The 23,596-nt window shown below is 40.0% G+C and overlaps 1 protein-coding gene across 1 annotated transcript in view; it reads left to right on the plus strand.

The window, feature by feature from the left end:
- LRP2 (LDL receptor related protein 2) overlaps nt 1-23,596 on the plus strand; it is a 155,622-nt gene that overhangs the window by 102,883 nt on the left and 29,143 nt on the right. Inside the window, exons 47-63 of the mRNA XM_064287447.1 lie at nt 1,446-1,577; nt 2,666-2,867; nt 4,543-4,838; nt 5,088-5,604; nt 6,319-6,471; nt 6,906-7,076; nt 8,678-8,901; nt 10,063-10,240; nt 11,208-11,404; nt 11,987-12,232; nt 12,960-13,088; nt 14,255-14,374; nt 15,473-15,589; nt 16,166-16,282; nt 17,158-17,295; nt 19,433-19,555; nt 21,609-21,737. Of these exons, the coding sequence (XP_064143517.1) occupies nt 1,446-1,577; nt 2,666-2,867; nt 4,543-4,838; nt 5,088-5,604; nt 6,319-6,471; nt 6,906-7,076; nt 8,678-8,901; nt 10,063-10,240; nt 11,208-11,404; nt 11,987-12,232; nt 12,960-13,088; nt 14,255-14,374; nt 15,473-15,589; nt 16,166-16,282; nt 17,158-17,295; nt 19,433-19,555; nt 21,609-21,737 (3,189 nt within the window). The remainder of the gene's footprint in view (nt 1-1,445; nt 1,578-2,665; nt 2,868-4,542; nt 4,839-5,087; nt 5,605-6,318; nt 6,472-6,905; nt 7,077-8,677; nt 8,902-10,062; nt 10,241-11,207; nt 11,405-11,986; nt 12,233-12,959; nt 13,089-14,254; nt 14,375-15,472; nt 15,590-16,165; nt 16,283-17,157; nt 17,296-19,432; nt 19,556-21,608; nt 21,738-23,596) is intronic.

A 23,596-nucleotide genomic window follows, 5' to 3' on the forward strand; every position in this document is an offset into this window, starting at 1 on the left:
CACTCCCTGCTCCCGCTCCCACTAGGATGCTGAAGCCCCTCAGCAGACATTAGTGGATGTTCAACCTGTTAGTACAGGGCACTGTGTGGCACATGGAGGTTGCTGTTTGATATTGACTATGAGATTATGTTGTGTTGCACCTAGTAAAGGGACTAGTTTGTAGTGCTTAATTAACTTCAGTTAAGTCCAAATGAGAATTTTTGAATTTGATTGAGTTCTGGCCGATAAAGCTGTGGGAGGATACAGTGGTGATTGGAATCATCATATACATGGGACAGGGGCACAGTATGGGGACATACCCTCTTCCTGTTCTTTCTCTCTGCCAGCTTATGAGGTGAGGTCCCATGGCCATCTTAACTTTTCAAGCACTCTTACGCTTGGACACTATCGTGTTTCTGCTGGTATTTGGAGGCTACTATTTACCATTGCAAGTTCTAATCTATATACATGCACTTTTTTTTACATAGTTGTAAAAATATGAAGTTTAAAAAAAGTTTATCTACTATTAAATCCTATTGCCATATAGAGGTGAGCAAACTATGGCTGTGCCCCAGCCACCTGCTTTTATAATTAGAAAACAGCCACATATTGTCTGTGGCTGCTTTTGTGCTACAATAAGAGTCAAGTACAATAGCAACCATATGGCCTGCAAGCCTAAAATATTTACCACCTGGTTAATAAAAGGTTTGTTGATGCCTGATTTATAGCCTTCATACTTATATTATAAAGCATTTTTTCATCTATTGTAAATACTGCTGCAGTTAATTACTAACCTATATAAAACTTTTTACATTTGGAATGTTTCCTCAGGACCATTAGCAGAGTTACAGGTGAATTCAGAATGCTTTCTGTTCTGTTGTGGTTAATAGTTTGGTGCTATTTGCTAAGTTCTTTTTTTCTCATTACTGAATGTTTTGTAGAAAGAAAAATGCACGTGGAGCTTTGAGGATCTGTAAAGGAAATAATAACAAACACGACAAACAAGTAAATTGTATAATATGCTGAAAGGTGATAAGCACTACAGAGGAAAGGAAAAAGAGACAGGAAATGGGGATGGGGACTGCCAGGGGGTGGTGATTTGCACTAAAAAGAATGATTTTGGTTGAAAAATATATTTAAAAATAGAAACAAGTGAAGGTGTAGGTAATTTATACCCCCTTTGGAAAATACTGATATTTATCTACCATATCTGCAAGGGAATAGCAAATCTTATCTCCCTCAGCACAGATATTTAGGGCTTTGCACTGTCAATGGACTACTTTAACCTCAAACCATCCGTCACCTGAATGGGTCTCCTTGGAGGACCTAGCATAGGTGTATACAACTAGATAATGCTGTACAAGTTTCCTAGACAACCCATGCCATAACAGTCCTCTCCCAAGGTTCTGAACTGTAAACAGCATTTTTCAATGCGAGTGTTTTTTTTTTTTTTAATCTCTTTGCAGAGCACCATGTGCGAACGTGCTCAAGTGAGCAGTTCATGTGTGATGATGGGAGGTGCATCTCAAGTAACTGGATCTGTGATGGTGATAATGACTGCGGGGACATGAGTGATGAGGATGAAAGGCATAACTGTGGTAGGTGAAGCCAATTAACTCCTCTACAGAGTCACGTTACAGGGGAACACAGTAAGTCAGGTTGCTCTTTAATTGAGTGCACATTGACAGAATGTTCACTTAAATGCTTTAAAAAAACTGTTGACATATGTCTCTCCATCTACCCTAATTCTGTATGAGGTGGTAGCTGTAATATAGTTGAAAAAGCACTATATTTGGAGGAAAAAAAAATCATTTGAAGCCCTGGCTCGCTCTTTTTCTAGTTAACCGTATTGAGCTTCAATTTTCTCATTTATAGAATTAGAATAAAAATACCTATCCACATGATACTTGTGTGATTACACTTGGTGTCTAGTTTCTTAAGCCTTAAGGGAGAAATTTTATGGAAAACTTGATGGAAAAATTAAAATGGAATTTTTGGAGTTATTTTTATTATGATCTGTAATTAACCAATGCAAAGTGATCTACTTGTTTTCTTCCTGTTTCCTTTTATCACTCAGAAGTTGAGTATCTGTCTTATTCATCCAGTGCTGCTAGAACAGAAATACCACAAATGGATGGTCTTATCAAACAGAAGTTTATTCTCTTACAGTCTAGGAGGCTAGAAGTTCGAAATCAGGGTGCCAGCTCCAGGGGAAGTTTTTCTACCTCGGTTGGCTCTGGGGTTAAGGTCCTTGTCATCAGTCTTCCCCTTGGCTAGGAGCTTCACAGCACAGGGACCTGGGGTCCAAAGGACACTCTATTCTGGCTCTTGTTTCTTGGTGGTAAGAGGTCCCCATTTTTCTCTGCTCCCTTCTCTCTTTTATATTTCAAAAGAGATTGGCTGAAGACACAATCTAATCTTGTAGATTGAGTCCTGCCTCATTAATATAACTGCCACTAATCCCATCTCATTAACATCCTAGAGTTAGGATTTATAACAGGAAAATCAGGCCAGATGACAAAATGGTAGACAATCACACAATACTGGGAATCATGGCCTAGCCAAGTTGACGTATATTTTTGGGGGACACAATTCAATTCATGACCGTACCCTAAAGCAAGAGAAAAATGGTGCAGAGTAAATATACCCTCCTGTGATTTTTGCTTCTTCTGTGCTTTGGTTTCAGAGAACCATACCTGCGCAAGTTATGAGTTTTTCTGTGTAAATAGCGTGCCTCCCTCCAGGAGGTGCATTCCCCAAGCTTGGGTGTGCGATGGCGATGCAGATTGCAGTGATGCCTATGATGAACTTCACAATTGCACCAGGAGGTCTTGCTCTGGAAATGAATTTGCCTGTAATAATGGCCTCTGCATATGGAACTCGTACAGGTGAATTGGGGATTAAAAATTGCCCCGGCAAACCTCAAATGTCTGTGGGGGCAGGACTGACTTACTTATTTGGCAGAGCAGATGCAGTGCCTAGGGCCCACAATACTTTAGTGGCCTATGGGAAGGTTTGAATTTCTTTTAAAATCAGAAGAAAACTAAGAACGGAAGGAAAAAAAAAAGCATTTTAATACATGATGTTAATATATTTACCGTTATACCAAGTAGTTGTAAAATAGAATTAAAAAAATTTTTTTTTTTTTTATGGAGAAAGGGCCCATGAAAGCAAAAGTGCCCACAGCCATGAAAGGTATAATGTGGCTGGGGGGTTGGGGGGGAAGGAGATGAGTGAAGCAGGGTTGGTATAAGAAAATGCTTTCTTGAAGCAGGTAACCCTCGTGGCTTTACACTTTGAGTAGAGGCACGGGTACAAAGAATATTTTTCTTTCCTCTCTCTTTGTTAGTGTGAATCCTGTTGCTTGCTCGGCAGAACATGTGTTCTCCTTTTTGGTAAAGTGGTATAGAGGATCATTTTTCCTGTTGATTTTTTCTCTTGGCTTATTACTGATTGTACTGAAGAACCTGTGAGCAGCTCACTGGAATACTGATGTGCATATGTGTATAAAAACATGGTGATTGCTTGCCTAACTGACCTTTTTCTTCTTCTTGGGTGGGATCTAAACTAGCGAAAGGAAAACACTGGTGTCATAAACTATTTGGAAATGAGTTAAATAGCTTCCAGGAGACCAAATGAGCTTTAATAGCTTTCTTCACAGTTACATGCACACACATTGGTATAAATAACATTGACAGTGCCCTGGGTTTGTAGATGGCAGTGCTGGTTAGTAGATTTTGTGCTTAGGTCAGTTGTAAAGTTGGCTACATTTTTTGATGCCTTTAATGTCTTAATGCTCTGCCTCAATCTCCTATGTCTCTATGGTTAATTGTTTTATGAATTTGTCAAACATTAGTTTTGCTCATTTTTATCCAACTTTCATGGTATCTTGTGATAATATAGAGAAGAAAGTCCAGTGTGACTTATAGAATTTGAGAAAACTTTATTGTCCTTGTAAAGCCTGGGAATGTTAGGTCCCAAGATGCCTTGATCATTTGTCAATATTCCATACTTTTCTACTAGTTTGTCCTCCTTTCCGTCATCATAGCAACTTACATCTCATGATGGGTGGTGAGAGTATTAAAATGAAAGATAAAAGGAGTAGGACTGCTGATTACCCAATTTGAAGATAAGTGTTTTTAGAGGACTCACCTATGAGTTTCCAGTTGGGCATGGGCGCTTGTGTTCTATGGCTACCCAGGATATTGCCTGTGACCATAAGCTATCTCATCATCTGATGAAGAGATCTAATAAATACTAAGATTATAAAAGTTGTATTTAATTTATATACTACCTGGGGAAAATGAATGCAATTATATTTAATAGGCCTAGAGTCAAATTTCCAATGGCAGCAGATAGCACCTGGAGGAGTTATGTGGAATACCAAATAATGGATTCTTCTACAGCTGGAGATTGGTGGGTGGAAGAAGATTCTGAGGGAAAGAAAACCGAGGGAGGTGGTGATTATGTCATTGAGCTGATATCCAGATAGACAGAGGAGGAAGAAACAAAGCCCCAGGTGGGTCAGCCTCTCCGAGCATGGTGTTGGGTCTCCTTACACAGGTGTGACCTGCGCAATGACTGTGGTGACTACAGTGATGAAAGGAACTGCACGTACCTGCCTTGCCGTGATTATGAGTTTACCTGTCAGAACGCGCTCTGCATTCCAAAGGCCTACACCTGTGATGGGGACAATGACTGTGGAGATGACTCTGATGAGCTGGAGCACTTGTGCCAGACTTCAGAACCTACGTGCCCCCCTCATGAGTTCAAGTGTGATAATGGGAACTGCATTGAGATGGGGAAAATCTGCAACCACCTAGATGACTGTACTGACAACAGTGATGAGAAAGGATGTGGTGAGTATAACAGAAGATTTGGGAAGAGGAAAAGGGGGAAGCTGAATGTGGTTACTTAACCCTTTATGACTTAACTGGGACTTCCCAGTCCATCCTCTTAAGTAAAAAATTGCTAGAAAATTACTATTGCTTGTGAATCAGAAGACCAGGACTCCTTGGTATGTAAGGTTAGCTATACAAACATTTTTGGACTAATCCATCAATTAGGTGGTCATTTTAGATCCTTTGATAACTGTCTTTTACCTACAGGCATTAATGAGTGCAATGACCCTTCCATCAGTGGCTGCGATCAGAACTGCACAGACACCCAAACCAGTTTCTATTGTTCTTGTCGTCCTGGTTACAAGCTTATGTCTGACAAGCGGACTTGTGATGATATTGACGAATGCAAGGAGATGCCCTCTGTCTGTAGCCAGAAGTGTGAGAACACAATGGGCTCCTACATCTGTAAATGTGCCAGAGGCTATATTCGTGAGCCAGATGGAAAGAGCTGCCGCCAGAACAGCAATATCACACCTTATCTCATTTTTAGCAACCGTTACTATTTGAGAAAGCTAGCTATAGATGGCGAATATTACTCTATCATTTTGCAAGGACTAGGCAATGCTGTGGCATTTGATTTTGACCGAGTAGAAAACAGATTGTACTGGGCTGATACAGAGAGGAAAGTCATTGAGAGAATGTTTCTGAATGCGACAAATCGAGAGACAGTCATAAGTCATGGTCTACCAGCTGTAGAAGGTTTGGCTGTAGACTGGGTTACCAGGTAAGAAAACGTTTTCTTTGCACCTTAATATGGAATTGATCTTTTAAACTTGGGGCATTACGTGAATGCAATGAATACTTTCGCATATATATATATTTTTCTGTCATGTACCTAATGCTCAAATGGGATACCACAGAGCCTAAAATATAGTGATTTTTAAGAGTTTATGGTGTCATTTATATGGGGAAAAACATCATAAGGACCTAAAGAGCTTTGCTGTTGCTGGCCATTCAGTTAACTGGAGAGGACACTGAGGGATGGTTCATTGAAGCATTCTGCGAGGTTCTATGCTCTACAGTTTCCAGTGGTGTACTTAGATAAGTCTGTTTCCTCTACTCCACCATTTAAACTTGTAGTTCATGACCGTGTTGCTTCAGCTTCCCTGCTCCTCTGTGCTTTTCTGTTGACTGGGAAGGATGCCTTATGCTTCATGAAGAAAGTAAAACCTGACTCCTCATGTGACGTGTGGCCCCAGAATTCCCTACGTGGCATGATTTTAAAGTTGAGATTGTAGCACACACTCTTGCATCTTCTGCTGCCTCATTGCAAGAAGGTCAACTTCCTGTTTCTCCTACTCTCATTTGCCTGAGGAAAGTGTTTTTTAACAGCTGTCTGTGTGATTGCAAGGTAGCTTGGGTACGAAATCGTGTGGCTAAATATGGGCAGCTCACTGGCAGTATGGCTGTATCAGTAACACTCAATTTTCTAATTCAGGAAGCTCTATTGGTTGGATGCTGAACTGGATGGCCTCTTTGTCTCTGATCTCAACGGTCGATTCCTCCGCCAGCTGGCCGAGGACTGTGTGGATGTGAACAACACCTTCTGTTTTGAAAATCCCAGGGGAATTGTCCTTCACCCACAATATGGGTATTGTCTCCCTGTAATCTTTTATGCCCTTATTCTACCTCCCTTACCAAAAAGGCTGTTCATGTAATTATCTCAAGGACAATATCTTGCTGTGGTTTTCCTATCTAGTAAATGGTTTAGTATAATGGGTAGTAGCATGGCTTGTTCAAATGATATTTCATTAGCTTTTCTGTTTTCTTTGGCATGACAGGCTTTTTCACCTTTCAAGTCACATGTTTCAGCTGTAAGCAAACCCACTGAAATATATAGTTAATCATGCTCATTTTTGAGCATTTTGTGCCCTTTTTTCTCTTTTAGATTATTTCTGGTTAGCTCTCCTTCCTTTCTGAGAGACTCTATAGAGTGTGAACTACATGGAGAAGAGCTATGGTCTTTGGTTTGGCTACTGGATTCTTCTGTCTTTGGGAACTAACTCTTTGTGTTTGCTCAAACAGGCATGTCTACTGGACAGACTGGGGTCACCGTGCATACATTGGGAGAATAGGCATGGATGGAACCAATAAATCTGTGATTATCTCTACCAAGATAGAGTGGCCCAATGGCATCACCATTGACTACACGAATGATAGACTTTACTGGGCAGATGCACACCTGGGTTACATTGAGTACGTACATAAAAAAAAAAAAAAAATACGTACATAGAGAAGAATAAAACAACTGGGTACCTCTTTATTCCAAATACTAGATTTGCGTTTCCAGTATATTAGTCCCATGTGGCTCCTAACTGGCCTGTGTTTTGGAAGTCACTCTGGAGGCATTGGTAACTAAAACTGTCTCTAGGCAGTTTACTGAGCTTTGTGGTATGGTACAGTAGAAAGAACATGAACTTTGGAGCCATACTTCGGGGTTTATTTTCCATCTAGAAAATCGTGCTAGTAATAACTCCCTTATGGTATTCAGTCTGCTTAGTGTTCAACTCATGCTAATTTTCTTATCCCTTTACTTTGTCCTCCACACCAAATATATGATACATGGATTTAAGTATTTGAAAAAAATAAAAACAACAAAAGTATTAGAAAATCTTTTTCCTAGAATACTTTGGTATATTTAATGAAAAGTACAATTAAATGTTTTAGGTAGGAGTAGAGGCTGGTAATTGGATTATTTTTTCAAAAATGTATTATACATTATACCATTCAATTAAAAATATAGTACAATGATTAAATAACCAGTATATGTCTATTTTGAAGCATCGCTAGTTCTGGCCTAATCAGACTGTGGTGGTGTCTCTTGTGAACAAGTACCCAGTTACAGCTCGTTGCATTCAAAAGCAAAGAACTAAGTTTTAAAGCCTTTAGAAATTATGCATTTTTTAAAATTTATTTTGTTGCCAAAGTCAGTGTGGAAATTTTTGAAGCTTCCTAACCCCATGCTGCCTTGAATATGCTACTGAGAAGGGATGAATACCTGTCACGTGTGCTAGCACACTTTCTTCCTATGCTCATGGCAGACATAGTTGATCAATTCCAGAGCTCTTTTGTGAAATTTGGATATTCCTCCAGAATTCTCCCCAGTTATCACATGTGAGTACAGTTAGTACAGCTTTGGATGCACCAGCAAGTACTTGAGAAAACACAATTATAAATGTGTCTGTGATCTCTGTACAGAGATTGTGCAAGGGCTCAGGACTACTGTCTGGCCTATGATTTTTTTTTTTAAACACTTGGTAACTTAGTCCTGGTCATTTACCTATGGTCTTATCAATAGAAGCCAAGCAGGTCTTCAAGTTCCTATGGCTTCCCTGTTACCATACATTAATTCTATTTTGGAAAATATTATTAACAACTCATGGCTAACATTATCAAGTTTCTTAGGGGCTAGCTCGATCCATTTCCTGTTGAGGTTTTAGGGTCTGTTTCAAAACTTTAAAATATTAAAATATCAGTATTTTAGAAACAACTTTGACTTGATGGCAATGGTTTTGGTTTTTTTGGTAACATTTATGGGAGCACATTACCAGGTCTTTTCACCTGCTGAGCTGCTGGATGGGTTTGAACTACCAACCTTCTGGTTAGCTGCCAAGAGCTAACTAGGGTTTCTTCAAAGCAACCCTTTATGACAGAGCAGAACTGTCCTGTGGGGTTCCCTGGGCTATAATCACCAGTAGAAATTTATTAATTGATTTGTTAATCTGTGTATCCTTAAAGACATTGGAGGAGTGGGGTTATCTTCTTCATGGAGTAACTGTTTCTTACTACAACCCCAGATACTCTGATTTGGAGGGCCACCATCGGCGCACAGTGTATGATGGGATACTGCCGCACCCCTTTGCTATTACCATTTTCGAAGACACTATTTATTGGACAGATTGGAATACGCGGTCAGTTGAAAAGGGAAACAAATATGATGGATCAAATAAGGTAGAGCTCATGAACATAACACATAGACCATTTGACATTCACGTGTATCATCCATACAGGCAGCCAATTGGTGAGTAGGTGATTCAGAAGTGTGGCACGGTTGCTTTAGTTTATGTGTGTGTCGTTCTTGTCTCCGTAAGCATGAATTTCATAATTTATGAAGGGTGTGGTGTTGTTACTTGTTAATGCTTTCTTCAAAGCGTATGCTGAGAATTGAGGGTATGGACTTTATTTCTCTACCCCTGGGAAAGGCTATTTGAAATTCTTTTTTTGTTTGGTTTAAGATTTGATAGTTGTTATGTTGCCGTATTTATTAAACCTATTTTGGTGGGAAAACTGAAGTATTTTAAATTGAGTTAAAAATATGACATGTTGGCCCTAAATATTAAAGAATGCATTTTCTATATAACCACCTCAGACACCTAAGAAATTAACAATCGTTCCTTAATACCAAGATCAATCTATTTTAAAAGAAAATTCCAATCATTAAAAAACATCATTTATTAAGTATCTATTTGTGTATAACATTGTATCACGTACCAAAGAGATGTTTTTCCTGCATTAAGAGCAATGCATTTCAGTCTGTCACAAGTTGGAGAATGTGTTAATTGCTTGTAAGTTTGTTTTCCTCTTCATGCAATTAAAGCCTTTTATGATTTAGAGATATTCTAGCAAAGTCTTGTAGTATACTTTGGGGATAGACTGGATTTTGTGGGCCTGCTTTGTTGTGATGTCTTGCTAAAATGTATGATAAACTTGGCAGTAAGAAAAACAGGGAATTAGCAAAATAAAAGTGTTCAGTATTTCTTTCTGGAAGTTAATATTTCTCATAATATTTTAGCAGAAGTTCAAATTAATCTTTAGTTCTACACGGTGACCCAGACAGTGCTCAGTTTACCCATCCATATCATTCTTGTCCAAACTTCTGTTGCTCATATCTTTAGAATGAAAGTGTCTGCTGGAAAGGAAAACTTTCCCTTAGTTTCTGGATATGAGCTAAGTTTTCCACCTGCTCTCCTAGGACTTTTTTCTAGCCCAAAGTACCATTTTCTATGCCTCACTTCTGGTAGCACAAAAATGAGTTCTTAAAACACAGTGTTGCTCACATCATCTGTCCAATTTTTGAACTAAGATAATGAATTTAAAGTCAAGGTGAGCGAGTAATCAGCTAGTCTGTGGCTTGATACTCTACTTAAGCAAATGAACGTATATTTCTCTCCTTTTTCACTAGTGGACAATCCTTGTGGTGTCAACAATGGTGGCTGTTCTCATCTCTGCCTCATCAAAGCGGGAGGCCAAGGATTCACCTGCGAATGTCCAGACTACTTCGTGACCCTCCGTCTGGGTGGGACCACCCACTGCCTACCCATGTGCTCCAGCACCCAGTTCTTATGTGATGACAGTGAAAAGTAAGCCTTTCTCTTCCTCTCCTCAGCACCCCTCCATCCCTTGGATACACACTGAACTTCAAGGCTCCAGGGTATGGTGGGTTTTCTAACCATCCAAGATTTAAGATAATTCATTTTGAATTCACTAAGAGTACAAGGCTCCAACGTCAGATAATTCCCTCCATGAATACAGGGAATTTGTTAATCAAACTGTTTGCCTACATATGTAAGTATTTATATCTGTAGAAAATAAGTTAACTATGTATTTCTTATTCACAATAAATTTTTGTAAATGTCAGGGGCAGAGTTTGTACTGAAAAGTAGCCATTAAGAGTGATAGACTCTCACTGTCTTTTCCACACGTATACTGACCCAGCTTTTTGGTTAACTATGGCATGGCATAGAATCCAGGGATACATTCAACTTCATTTTTGATCATTTGTGCTTGCTGTGAAACATGACCTCTGATTATTTCCCTTTGTTATGGCCACATGCCATTTATGACTAAGGGAACAGAGCCAGAAAGTGGCTTTAATCATAGCATTTAAGATTCAGGGGCACATTATTTTGCTGATTAGATTAGATATTTTAGATTAAGAATCTAGCAAAGCACCTGTCAGGAACTAGCTGCTCAAAAAATGTTAGTACCTTCCAGCTTCCCAATGAATGTCTTTTTATATTACCCTGCTACTGGAGCTACAGCCCAAAACACATACTCCAGTGTTTGTTATGATAGGAATGTATTCATCACACCCAAATTATATTCTTAGCATGTACTTGGATCTTAAAAAACCTGTTCTATCTCATGTGGTTATGTTTTCTCTGAAAATAGGCGACAGTATCCTAGGTTTGATCGATCCTCTTCTGGCGCCATCAGAGAATTCATGCATTCCCCGACTCAAAATTCAGTGTTACACCTTCTGTCCAGATATCTGTTATCTCCTCCTTTATCCACCTTTGTTAGAGAAGTGCTGTATTTTCTCTGCAGGTGCATTCCTATCTGGTGGAAATGTGACGGACAGAGAGACTGTGCGGATGGCTCTGATGAACCGGCCCTTTGCCCACAGCGCTACTGTCGTTTGGGACAGTTCCAGTGCAGTGATGGCAATTGTACCAGCTCACACTTTTTATGCAATGCTCACCAAGACTGCCCTGATGGGTCTGATGAAGACCGTATTCTTTGTGGTATGTTTGATTGCTTTATGCCTGTTTTGCCCACTTCTCTAGTTAATTGAATACAGATGGGATTCTGCGGGCATTTATTGAATGTCATAAACCAAAAGCTGGTCAAAGTCCTTAGGACAACAAGGCAGATGGTTGAGATAGGTAGTAAGATGTCTGTATCAGTAGCCCATCACCAGGTGGATAGAATCCTTTTGGAGAGCTAACATCGAGGGTAGAATGAGAATTCCCTGCCCCCAGTTGAAACAAGGACTCTCAGTTGTAATATTTATTTATGTTTCCATAAAAAGGCAAATAACAGCAGCAACAAACACAGTTTAAAACCATTGTCCAACAGAAGGTGGATTTCCCAGGCCATCTGTGATTGAATCTTTATGTCCTAATTCTGCTTCCAAGAGAAAGATATTTAAGAATTTGGGAGACAGTAATAGTCAAAGGAATAACTTCCCAGGTAGTTGATTGATTGTAGTTGATTTCTAAAAAGAAATTATGATTCAGTTCTCCAGGATTGTTTGATGTAAATTAAGAAGCTCTTGTTCTTGATGCCTCCTGAGCTGATAACCAAGTAAATCTCCCTGCTTGCAGAGAATCACTGGTGTGCACCCAATGAATGGCAGTGTGCCAACAAACGTTGCATCCCAGAATCCTGGCAGTGTGATTCTGAGAACGACTGCTTGGATAACTCAGATGAAGACAGTTCCCACTGTACCACCAGGACCTGCCTGCCGGGCCAGTTTAGGTGTAGTAATGGCCGCTGCATCCCTCAGTCCTGGAAGTGTGATTATGACAATGACTGTGGAGACTATTCAGATGAGCCCATCCAGGAATGCAGTAAGTTCCTGTGGGAGGGCCAGGAGCAGAGAAACAAAGAGAGGCTGTGGAGCCCCCTGCTTCAGGCCCCTGGGACTCCCCCTCTGGCATTGCAAGGCAAAATGTGGCTGTATACCGTGCTGATACCTTCTCTTGATTCAGTGGATGTCTAGCCACGCAGAATATGATAAGAACTTATGTTTTGTATATATGAGCCTAATAGAATCACTGTGTTCGGGAAGGTGGGTTTTACCAACTCCTGTTTTATGAAGGAGAAAACTGAGGCTCAAGTTAAGTGAATGGTTGTATAGCTATTTAATGGCAACATAAGTGAGTGCTGTTGAGTTAGTGAGAAAACTTAGGAAACTGTTTTTCTGCTTTTGGTGAACAGATCATGGAGCCCTGGTGCCGCAGTTGTTAAAGTGACTGACTGCTAACCAAAAGTTCGGCAGTTTGAAACCACCAGCGGCTCCGAGGGAGAAAGCTGTGGCAGTTGGCTTCCATAGAGATTGACAACCTTGGAAACTATGGGGTCGCTATTAGTTGGAATCAACTTGATGGTAGTGGGTTTGGTTTGGCTTAGTGAAAAGATCAACCTAAACCAGATACATGTTGCCAGAGTCAATTTAGTTGGTGCTGTGGTAATTGTTACACTTCCTTAATGTGACAGTGGAAAAGTATCTAGTTGTGCAGTTTTGGAGCAGGGCTGAGATTTCAGTTCTGACTTTGCTGCCTCCTTCTTTTGCAGTGGGGCCTGCATATCGCTGCGACAACCATACGGATTTCAGCTGTAAAACGAACTACCGCTGCGTCCCAAAGTGGACCATGTGCAATGGTTTTGATGACTGCAGGGACAACAGTGATGAAGAAGGCTGTGGTAAGGGGGGCCCAGGGGAATGGGGGAAGTGCCTGGGACTGGAGATGCTGTAGTGTCAAGAAAACTGTAGTGTTGAGAGCCAGTGGTAGGAGATGAGAGTGGGTTTCCCATGCCCCTCTGTTCACCTCTGAAAAAGGGCCATCAGCTGATTCTTCTGATAACATGTTACATTTTTATAGCATGTTACAAGGTTATTCCAAAGGATGCTATAATTGGGGAAGAAACAAAATTATGGAAACTTGTGGAATCATTTTTGGTAATATTATAGATTGAAATATGTGGAAGAAGGGGGAGAAAAGAATTGGTATCTATCTTCAAAAAAGGAGAATTTCCAAATCAAACCATTTTTTATTGGGAATTTCCATATTCTGAATGTCTCTCTGATTTTCCATATCATTTATTGGGCAGCTATAGCTACTGTGACAACTTGGAAAGAACCTATGAACAAAAGACCAAATGACTTAATGGAATTCATCAAGATTAGGCATGTTTTCAGAGTCCTTGGGTGGTGCAAATGGTTAAGTGCTCAACTACTGTCCGAAAGGCTGGCAGTTCGAACCCACCCAGCGGCACCTAGGGAGACAGGCCTGGTGATCTGTTTTCAAAGGATCACAGCCTTGAAAACCCTATGGAGCAGTGCTACTCTGCATACACAAGGTCACCATGAGTCAGAACTGACTCGACAACAATCAACAACAACAAGGCATACAATCTAATTTGTGTGTGTGTGTGTGTATCTGTGTCCGTGTCCGTGTGTGTATGTGTGTGTGTTGGGTGTTATTTCCAATAACAGAGGTAAGGAAGATGACAGGTTGTTTTAATAATAACACTGAGGAGTCTCATTGACTGAAGACACTGTGATAGAAATGTCCTATTTGCTGGTGGTATCATTTTAGCCTTCTTTACCAGGTCTTTGTTTCAAATTATAAGCCAGATGCCAACTAGGTTTTTGAACGTTTTCTGTAAAAGGGAACAGATGTAATTTCAAGCAGTAGAATAGGTTCAGGTTAGATAAAAGAGGAATATTGACAGTGAACGTTGCTGGCATTTCTCTAGCAGCTTCAAAATACGGTAGCATGGTTCCCTGACTTTGTCACAAGGAAGCTGGTTTTGTGCCTTTCTTGGCCGTTGGCTAATGAAGTCTTTGCAATAAATGTGCTTTGCAGAGGAGATGACGTGCGATCCTTTGGGGGATTTCCGCTGTAATAATCACCACTGCATCCCTCTTCGCTGGAGATGCGACGGTGAAAACGACTGTGGAGATCACTCAGATGAGGAAAACTGTGGTGAGTTTTCAGGGTCCTGTTATCCTTATGGAAACCCTGGTGGGGTAGTGGTTAAGTGCTACAGCTGCTAACAAAGGGGTCAGCAGTTCGAACCCCCCAGGTGCTCCTTGGAAACTCTGTGGGGCAGTTCTACTCTGTCCTATAGGATCGCTATGAGTTGGGATCGACTCGACGGCGCTAGGTTTTTGGGTTTAATGGTTACCTAGGGGCAATAGTGGTTCTGTGGTAGAATTCTCACCTTCCCTGCAGGAGACTGAAGTTCAATTCTTGGCCAATGCCCTGCACGTGCAGCCATCACCCATCTGTCAGCAGAGGCTTGTGTGATGCTATGATGCTGAACAGGTTTTAGTGGACTAGGAAGAAAGGCCTAATAATCTACTTCTGAAAATCAGCCATTGAAAACCCTATGGAACACAACGGTCTGATCCACAACTGTCACTGGGATGATGTAGGATTGAGCAGTGCATGGGGTCTCCGTGACTTGATGGCAGCTACCAAAAACAACAAGGGCTAGCTAATAGGCCACATTTCAGTTCTTTACACCATGCGAAGGTGCTGACTACAAGGTTTGGGCAGGGAGGTTAAGAAAAGGAAGCCAAAGGCCTGAGTCATATCAAATTAGTTGGTCAGTCCTGAGTAATTGGATATATTTTGAAAACAACTTTAATGAGGCCCCACTGTGGTCTTATATCATTGACTTGTATGAATTTTGAAGTGACCAATATGAAATACAATCTAACTTCAGTTACCTTTACAAAGTAAGAGGTGCTCACCATTTCCCACAGGCAGCTGAAAAAATCAGGATGTTGATTATACCTGCAAATATCAATGGATGTTTTATTGTTTATAAAGATTTATGTTGAATTCCGTAAGAGGTTACCTAGAGTTTCATGAAATAAGGAATTATAATCATAAGATTAAGTCACCTTTGGACTTTATAGACTTGAAGTAGGTTTATTTTTGGAGGATGGACAATCTGCCCAAGTGGACCTCTGGAATGTGGGACAAAGGAGGGCTTTGGGTACTGAGGCCACTTTAGTCTGTTTCTTGTGTGTGAGTCCTGATGCCCACTGATGGCCACATGACTTTCCTTTTCAGTCCCCCGGGAGTGCACAGAGAGTGAGTTTCGATGTGACAATCAGCGCTGCATTCCTTCTCGATGGATTTGTGACCATGACAATGACTGTGGGGACAACTCAGATGAGCGAGACTGTGGTAACTGCAGGATTTTTTAAGAGGCTTCAAATTAGTGTTTATAAGGTTTTATAGAGTGAAATGATTTTTGTGTAATTCATGTAACATATAAACTTTAGCCTAACACAATACTTTCTACTCTGTATTTTCCATACTTCAGTCTTATAGTAGTCTAGATCAATGATAACATGTGGAAATTGCAAAGAATTTAAAATATTCTATTTTAATTTGAATGTCAGGTTAACTTTAATCTTCATTAGCCTTGTAAACAAAAACATTGGTCTTCCTACTATTCTACAGGATACAGCCTAAGGAATATATGACTGTAGCTCCTGGTGTAGAGGTCAGAATGCTGCAATAGGAATTTTAAAACTTGCATAATTTTTATAGCCCTTCACCGATCAAGTGTTCAGTGTGAGAAAATGCATTGCGGTTTGAGAATTCTGATTTATGAGGAAAAGCCTAAAAGCTGGGGATTATTTAACAGAGGGGCAAAGGTACTTCCAGCTCCATATCTTGAATGGAGAAGGGATGAGTTTTGAAAGTTTATTCATTTGTTAACCACAAATTTTGGGAATGGCAATCTTTTCTCTTCAGAACTGAAGACCTGCCATCCTGGATATTTTCAGTGTGGGAGTGGACATTGTGTTCCTGAACAAATGAAATGTGACGGAATTGCTGACTGTCTCGATGTCTCTGATGAAGCCACTTGTCGTAAGTCTCTAGATACCTGTGGTAATGTTGACTCAAAATGTATGAATATGAAAGTTCAGACCCCACCTCTTCCATCAGCCACCACTTCTTAGATTAGAAGGCCATTGAGATTTTTTATTCTGCTTCCACTGATAATATCACTTCACCTAGGGTCCAAGTTTCCATATCTATATATTACACAGGAGCCATTCAAGTGCATTTCTCTAACAGTATTTCCAGTAGAGAATGTGTTAAGTAATCTGTGCTAATGACAGTATTTATATATTATGACCTACTATACAAATCAGTGTATAAAAACATTGCAGGTAGGAAAAGAATACTTGAGCAATGAATGAACTAGTATAAAGAATTTGAGTGTTAGAACATACTGAATTTATAATATTCAAGAGTATCTGAATTGCTTGATGTAATATAAAATGTCATTAGAAGTATAAAGCCAGTGTGATCATTCACATTTTAGCCTTCATGAATCGGTGAATAAATATTAATTGTTAGGATGATCTGTGATGGCTATTATTAATGATGTTACTGCCATGTCATAAGTTTCAAAGAGACTAGATAAATGTGTGTTGGATAAAGCCAGTCCTGACACGGTGGAGGAGTTAAACTCACCTATGGAGAAAAAAGTCCAGTGCTACCCACCAGATGATTGATTCATGTCATTGAAATTGTGATGCTTGTGAAACCCAACTGGGCTTAGATAACTGTCCTTAAGAAATAACCCATCAGAAGCCCAGACAGTTTAAGGCCACAGTACATCTGGTGAATAAAGAAAAGCAGGCTATAGTGGGAAGAGCTAATGGAAAAATAACACGATGGCTTTTCAAAACTAGTAAGTTTTTCTAATAATTTGAATGTCTCCTCCCTATTGACAGCTACCCGCTTTCCCAATGGTGCATACTGTCCAGCTACTATGTTCGAATGTAAAAACCATGTTTGTACCCAGCTAATTTGGAAATGTGATGGTGAAGATGACTGTGGCGATGGTTCCGATGAAGAACTTCACCTGTGCAGTAAGAGGGAGAAAAATGGAGTGTATGAGAATGGTGTTGTCTGGCAAAATCTCAGTGTTACATGCAGCATGTGGTATAGTTATTGTACAGTTTCTGAGGAGTGTGACACATGATCAGCACTGGTGTGATTTCACTCGGCCTTCCTGCCAAGTAATATGAGAAAGTTTGGCAAACGTCCATGGTTTTGAATATTTCATGGCATTAGAAAGTAATTTCTTTAAAAGAAACCTTACTTCGAAGCACAATAAATAGACCTGCTGTGATTGAAGTCTGAGTGTGGGGGGCCCACTCACCTGCTGCATCCTACTTTTGGTGCCCATTGAGGCACTTCCTCCTACCTAATCTGTAAAGTTACTTGCCTTTAACATCATGATTCAAGATCACCTAATTCCCTCGTGTCGTGTGAGGCACATGTACACTTTTTTTTTTTTTAACTGGTGAATCTCAATTGGGGCACACATCAGAGTCACCCTGGGGAAGGAGGGTTGAAAAATCACATGTCCTGGCCTCACCCTAAGCCTATACCTAATGAACCAGGATTTCCAAGGATAGGGCCTGGGCATATCTAGTTTTTAAAAAAACTCCTTAGCTGATTTAGTTTAGTCTCCTGGTTGAAAATAGAATGAATTTGTTTGCTAGAACAGTGGCTTTCAAAAGTAGAGTCCCTGGACTAGGGATACCAGGATCTGCTGGGCACTTGTTACAAATATAAATTGGTGGACCCCACTCCAGACCTGCCGAATCAGAATCTCTGGTGGTGGGGCCCAGCTGTCTGTGCATTAACAAGCCCTTTGACTAATTCTGGTACAAGCTAAAGTTTAAGAATTTTGTGTAAGTAAAAGCCCTCAGTGCAGGACAGGATGCCCCAGCAGTATTTCTGCCAGAACTGAGTTCCCAGTCTGACTCTGCTGCCATTTGCTTCTGAAGTTCACATCATCTCTTCCTTCTCCTTTCCTAGATTTATCACTAATTTTTAGTCAGAGATTGGACTCTTTCCTTACAACATTTTTCTTCCTACCTCTTTACTTGTTAGAAACTGTGTTTTGTTTTTAACTTGCTGAATCTTGAAAAATATTTTAGGCATATATAACATTCTGTGAAGGAATCCTTTTGAAGTTGCTTCCAAGTTGTTGCCCATCGCGGGTGAAATAAAACTTGGGTGAAGCAGGGACATCACCTCATTAAACAATGGCCAACACTGTTTTATAATGTTGCACTTGCCTTTCATAGTAAATAATTCTTGCAATACTTTTACTTATAATACTTCTAAGAACAAGCTCTTGGATCTGACTTTTTTCTCCAAGTAACCTGATTACAAATCTATCCTTTTGATCCTTGGGTGTAGTGCAAAGGCAAAAGGAAAATCGAACAGGGCCCAAGTTCTTCATGTATAAGAACACACATGTATGTTTACTTTACCAAATTCCCAGTACATGCATAAGGGACCTTGTCCCCTGTACCTGGCTTCTACCAACAGCTAGAGGTCTAACTCTGAGAGTTCGATAAATGTAAGAGGTGAGGGGGAAGGAAAGCCCACCATAACACAAAACTTTAAGGGAAAGACTTCATACTTTAGAGATTCAATGACTACAGTTAGAGGAACCAAACAGTAGCCTCCTGGCCATTCAGATAAAATCCCATGTACGGATATCCTGCTGGCTTCTCTACCCTAATGGCCACCCGTGTCCTCTTCACTCTGTTCTGCAGCCACAGGGACCTTTGTTCAAGTTCAATACCTGCCATGCTCCTTCCTAACTCAGAACCTGCCCATAGGAAACCTCTCTGACCACCCTCCCACCCCAATCTATACCAGATTTCCTCAGTAGATGCTTTCATAGCACATCTCCTCTGTGGTTCTTATCTCAGTTATAATTGAATGGTTAATCTGTAGTATCTTTTTTCTGCTAGAATGAAATTCCATGAGGACAGGGACTGTGTCTTTCTTGTGCCCCGTTGTACCTTGTGCCTAGCACAGTGTCATAGTGTGTAATAGCTACTTAAGATGAATTTGTTGATTGATTGATTCAATGAATGAATGAATGAATAAAATAAACATGTTGGTACGGGAGCCTTTCAGATATTGACACTCATGTTCTACACTTAACTTGTTATTTCATTTTTCTATCTTTCCTTTCAGTTAATGTTCCCTGTGACTCACCATCCCGTTTCCGTTGTGACAACAATCGATGTATTTACAGACACAAGCTGTGCAACCATGTGGATGACTGTGGAGATGGAACTGATGAGAGGGAGGAGCAGTGTAAGCAAAAATCAAAAGGGAGAAGATAAAGCTAAGGGCCCCAAATTGTCTGCAGTTCACAAAATGTACCTTTTGGATTTCAGTTATTTCTATGGAGAAGTTGGACCTATGGCTACAGATCTCTGTGTGCTGATAGAAATTTGTTTACAAGACCATATAAGCACATGAATTTCTCAGATGCAACCCCACCACTGCCCACTTATATCTGTCTCATTTGAGCCCCTTCGTTTTTTAGTCTTTGTTTAAACATTGAAAAAGCAAACATGAGATATTGGTATGACTTTTCTTCTTGGATTCATTGCTACTTCACAAATTAGTGGTTTACTTATTTTCAAAAATGCACTTGGGCAGTCTCCGACCTAATTGCCAATCTAAGGATGTCAATGACACCATTCCTTCTCAGCACCCAACTGAAAAGATCGTGTCCGATAAGGCAGCACTGGTGTTAACAGAGCTTACCCAATATCCTTCTTTCAGATGAAAATGCATTTGAAATCTATCTAGTTTAAGGTAGAAATTTCAAACTGGCTGCATTTAATATTTTAGATACCAAAAAATTTGTGAATTTTCTTTACTTTTGGAATGTCTTAAAATCTATCCATTGAAGGAGAGAACTGATCGATATTTTAGGCAATTTAATATACCTGCAGAAAAGCCAGTAAAGAAACTTATTTGCCCGGGTTGCAATTGCTTTTCTTTTTTCCTCAAATGGTATTATCTGGGAACCTTTACAGAAATGTCTAATTTTTCCATTTTATGTTCCTTGTATTGTGCGGCCTTAGGATTCTGTACCTTGACTCACTACCAGCTTCCATTCGAGTGGGGGCTGTGTGTCAATGAGGACTTTGACTCCATTGCAACATTTGTACCTATTTATTTTATTTTTTGACAGAGATGAACCTGTGGCTAAAAGATTGTTGCAGTGTTTATTCGAGGCACAACACAAAAGGATGTAAAACTGGAAATAAAGCTTTTTTTTTTTTTTTTTAACTGGAGTACCTCTCCCTTTTGCCCACTAATATTGCATTTTTTTTTTGTGGACCAAGACATTTGTGGGATTTGGTCAAAGCAGAGAGTGGAAAAGGGAAGCAGAAAGCTTTTATTCTTCCCATAGCTCTTGAATCTGTTTTGTTTCTTCGCCCCGATGCACCCGTGTTTCGACTGATTGTCAATTATATTCAAGCTATCTAGAAAAATACATAGGCAGTCGTTTTACACAACTGAGACGTTTTACTGGGTCTTTGCCACTCAAAACCTTTTTAAAATTAAGAATTATTATCTAGAAGCGGTTGGTTTTTCCCATATTGCAAATTTCTAGACTTTATATTCTTTCTTTTCTGCTTATAAATCAACCAGTTCTTAGCTGAGCTTATCTCATTCTTATCTGCCTTGCCAAACTCAGGGAATGGCAACCAGTGCACATTACTAACATTCTATTTTCTAACCTCTTTTCTCTAGATCTACAAGTTCAGTAAACACGTGGTCTGTCTTCCAATTTTTCAGAGGTGACAGCTTTATGAAATGCTTTGTCATCGCATAACATGCATCTCCATCCTTCTTACCTCCAATATCACTTTCCTCATCGCTTGCCTCTCAGTTGTTAAGCCACTGGCAAATATTGTATGCTTTTATTATGGAACTATGCTACTTCTGTTCCCATTCTTTTTTTTATTCAGGGTAATGAATGCTAGCTGCTGCAACCAAAAAATTTCAAATCTTAGCAGCATAACGTAATGAAGACTTAGTCTGGCTCATAAAGGCCAGTGTAGGTTGCACAGCCCTCCTCTATCTTGTAACTATGCCATCTGGAATATATATTTCTAAGGTTGCCATAGCAGGGTAAGAGGCATATGGGCTTTTATTGCTTAGTATAGAAGTGGCACAGTCAATTGGCCAGAACTAGTCTCATGATCCCAAACTAACTGCAAAGGATACTGGGAAATGTAGGGAGGCAGGGGTTGATCCGGTGAACAATACCTGTTTCTGCCACTGGGGGAGGCATCTTGTTTCACAGAAGAAAAACTTCTGACTTTAATTTGTCCTTAAATTATAGGTAGGGCTCCGACTCCTAGACCTTGTACAGAAGATGAATTTAAGTGTGGCAGTGGACACTGCATCCCACAGAACTATGTATGTGATAATGTCGATGACTGTGGTGACCATTTTGATGAAATGGGTTGCAGTAAGTAAATACTCATTTTTATATGTCATTGTAGTAACTCATGTTTACCTAATTCAAGTGTGCAATAACAATAAAGGAGATGATAACCACGCAATTATCTCTGAACTTCATCAGCCTATCGCTGTTTGAGTTTGCTCCAGCTCATGGTGATCCCATGTGTGTCAAAGTAGAACTGTGCTCCCTAAGATTTTTAGTGACTGATTTTTCAGAAGTAAATCACCAGGCCTTTCTTCCTAGGTGCCTCTGGGTGAACTCAAACCTCCAACCTCCACTACCCAGGGATTTCATTCACACTGTAGCTACCTGTTAAGGAGTACTTAGTCTATATACCCTCTCCTCACTTATCGACATGGTTAGGCTTCAAAGACCAGGTTGTTATATAAAATCAGGATTATGCAAAGGTAGAGGATGGCCACATCAGATCACAAAGTGGAGGATGACTACATCATATAACTTCCAAGTTACATCATTATATAACTTCCAAGTTACATCATTACACAACTGCCAAACCACTGGGAATCATGGCCCAGCCAAGATGACACATAACCTTGACCGTCAAAGTCAGCATTACTCTTGCCTTGCACCTTGGCATTCTTTATTGCCAGACATATGCTGTTAATGTCCGAAATAGCCGGAGAGTAGATTTTTCATAAAATTGTCATAAATGTGAAATGTCAGATGATGAGATAGTTGTTAAGTGAGAAGGTGTACTAGACCCTGGGCTAAACACTCTACATTGGTTATTTCATTTCATCAATCAGTCCTATGAGTCAGGTATAATTACCCCTTAGCACCCTCTTAAAGGTTATGTAAATTGCCCTAGACCTCCTAACCTTAATTGGTGAAGTCAGGATATGAACTCTGCTCTACCTGTATCCAGAGCACATCCTCATACTAGTTCATTAGATGCTTCTAAGCACCTTGTAGCCAAATATTTTCCTTATTACTCTGTGCATTTTTTCATCTTATGCTAATACATGCGGTACCTTTGGCATGTGGCTTTAGATGTCAATCAGGGGTAGATGATAAAGATAGGAATGCTGTAGGGAACCCTGGAAGGAACATTTATTTTTATTTAAGTAGAGGGCAGGCTTTGTGTAGGGAAAGGGTGATGAACACAACTGAAAGATAGTTCTGTATCAGTATTGTGGTGGAAAGGTTGGAATGACATGCTAATAATTCACACCTTTATAGTCCTAGATAGCTTATGAAGTACTTTTACATACGCTATCTAATTTGCTCTACTAGGTAGCTGTTTATATTTCCATTTTATAAAACCAAGCTCTGAGAGCATAAGGAAGTTGGTTGTGGTCACACAGCATTGGCGTTTTCGACGTAATGAAGTGACTTAATGAAATATTTAAAAAGCACGAACATGGGGGGAATTCACAAAGCTGGATGGCAGATTCTAGTTCTGATGTCCAGAGACTGATATGAACTGTTCCAGGAGTTTGGGTCAAATGTTGCTTTCCTTTTTAGTTGTCTGTGTCAGTTAAAAGGCTTAAAAAGCGTTTACGTAAAGAAAGTAAGAAGCACAGACATGACTTCGGGTATGCGGGCAGCATCGTTTTTCAGACGCTAAGTGGATATATCGTGTGGAATTCAGTCTTACTGCTGTGGCAGATATTTTGGCTGAGGCATAAAATCCTTCTTTAAAATACCAGCTGTAACGTATTTGCCATTTTTTTAACTTTCCTTTCTCTTCCTTTTCCTCCTCCTTCCCCCTTTCCTCATCCTCTTCCTCCCTCCTCTTCCTCTCCCACTTCCTCACTGAGGCACTTGAAACCTATGTCTGATTTTTAGAAAATATTTAAAAACCTGAAAGACATTACTATTTCTAACATTAGGGAGCTCTAAAA

This window comes from Loxodonta africana, chromosome 6, assembly GCF_030014295.1.
Source record: "Loxodonta africana isolate mLoxAfr1 chromosome 6, mLoxAfr1.hap2, whole genome shotgun sequence".
Lineage (NCBI taxonomy): Eukaryota > Metazoa > Chordata > Mammalia > Proboscidea > Elephantidae > Loxodonta > Loxodonta africana.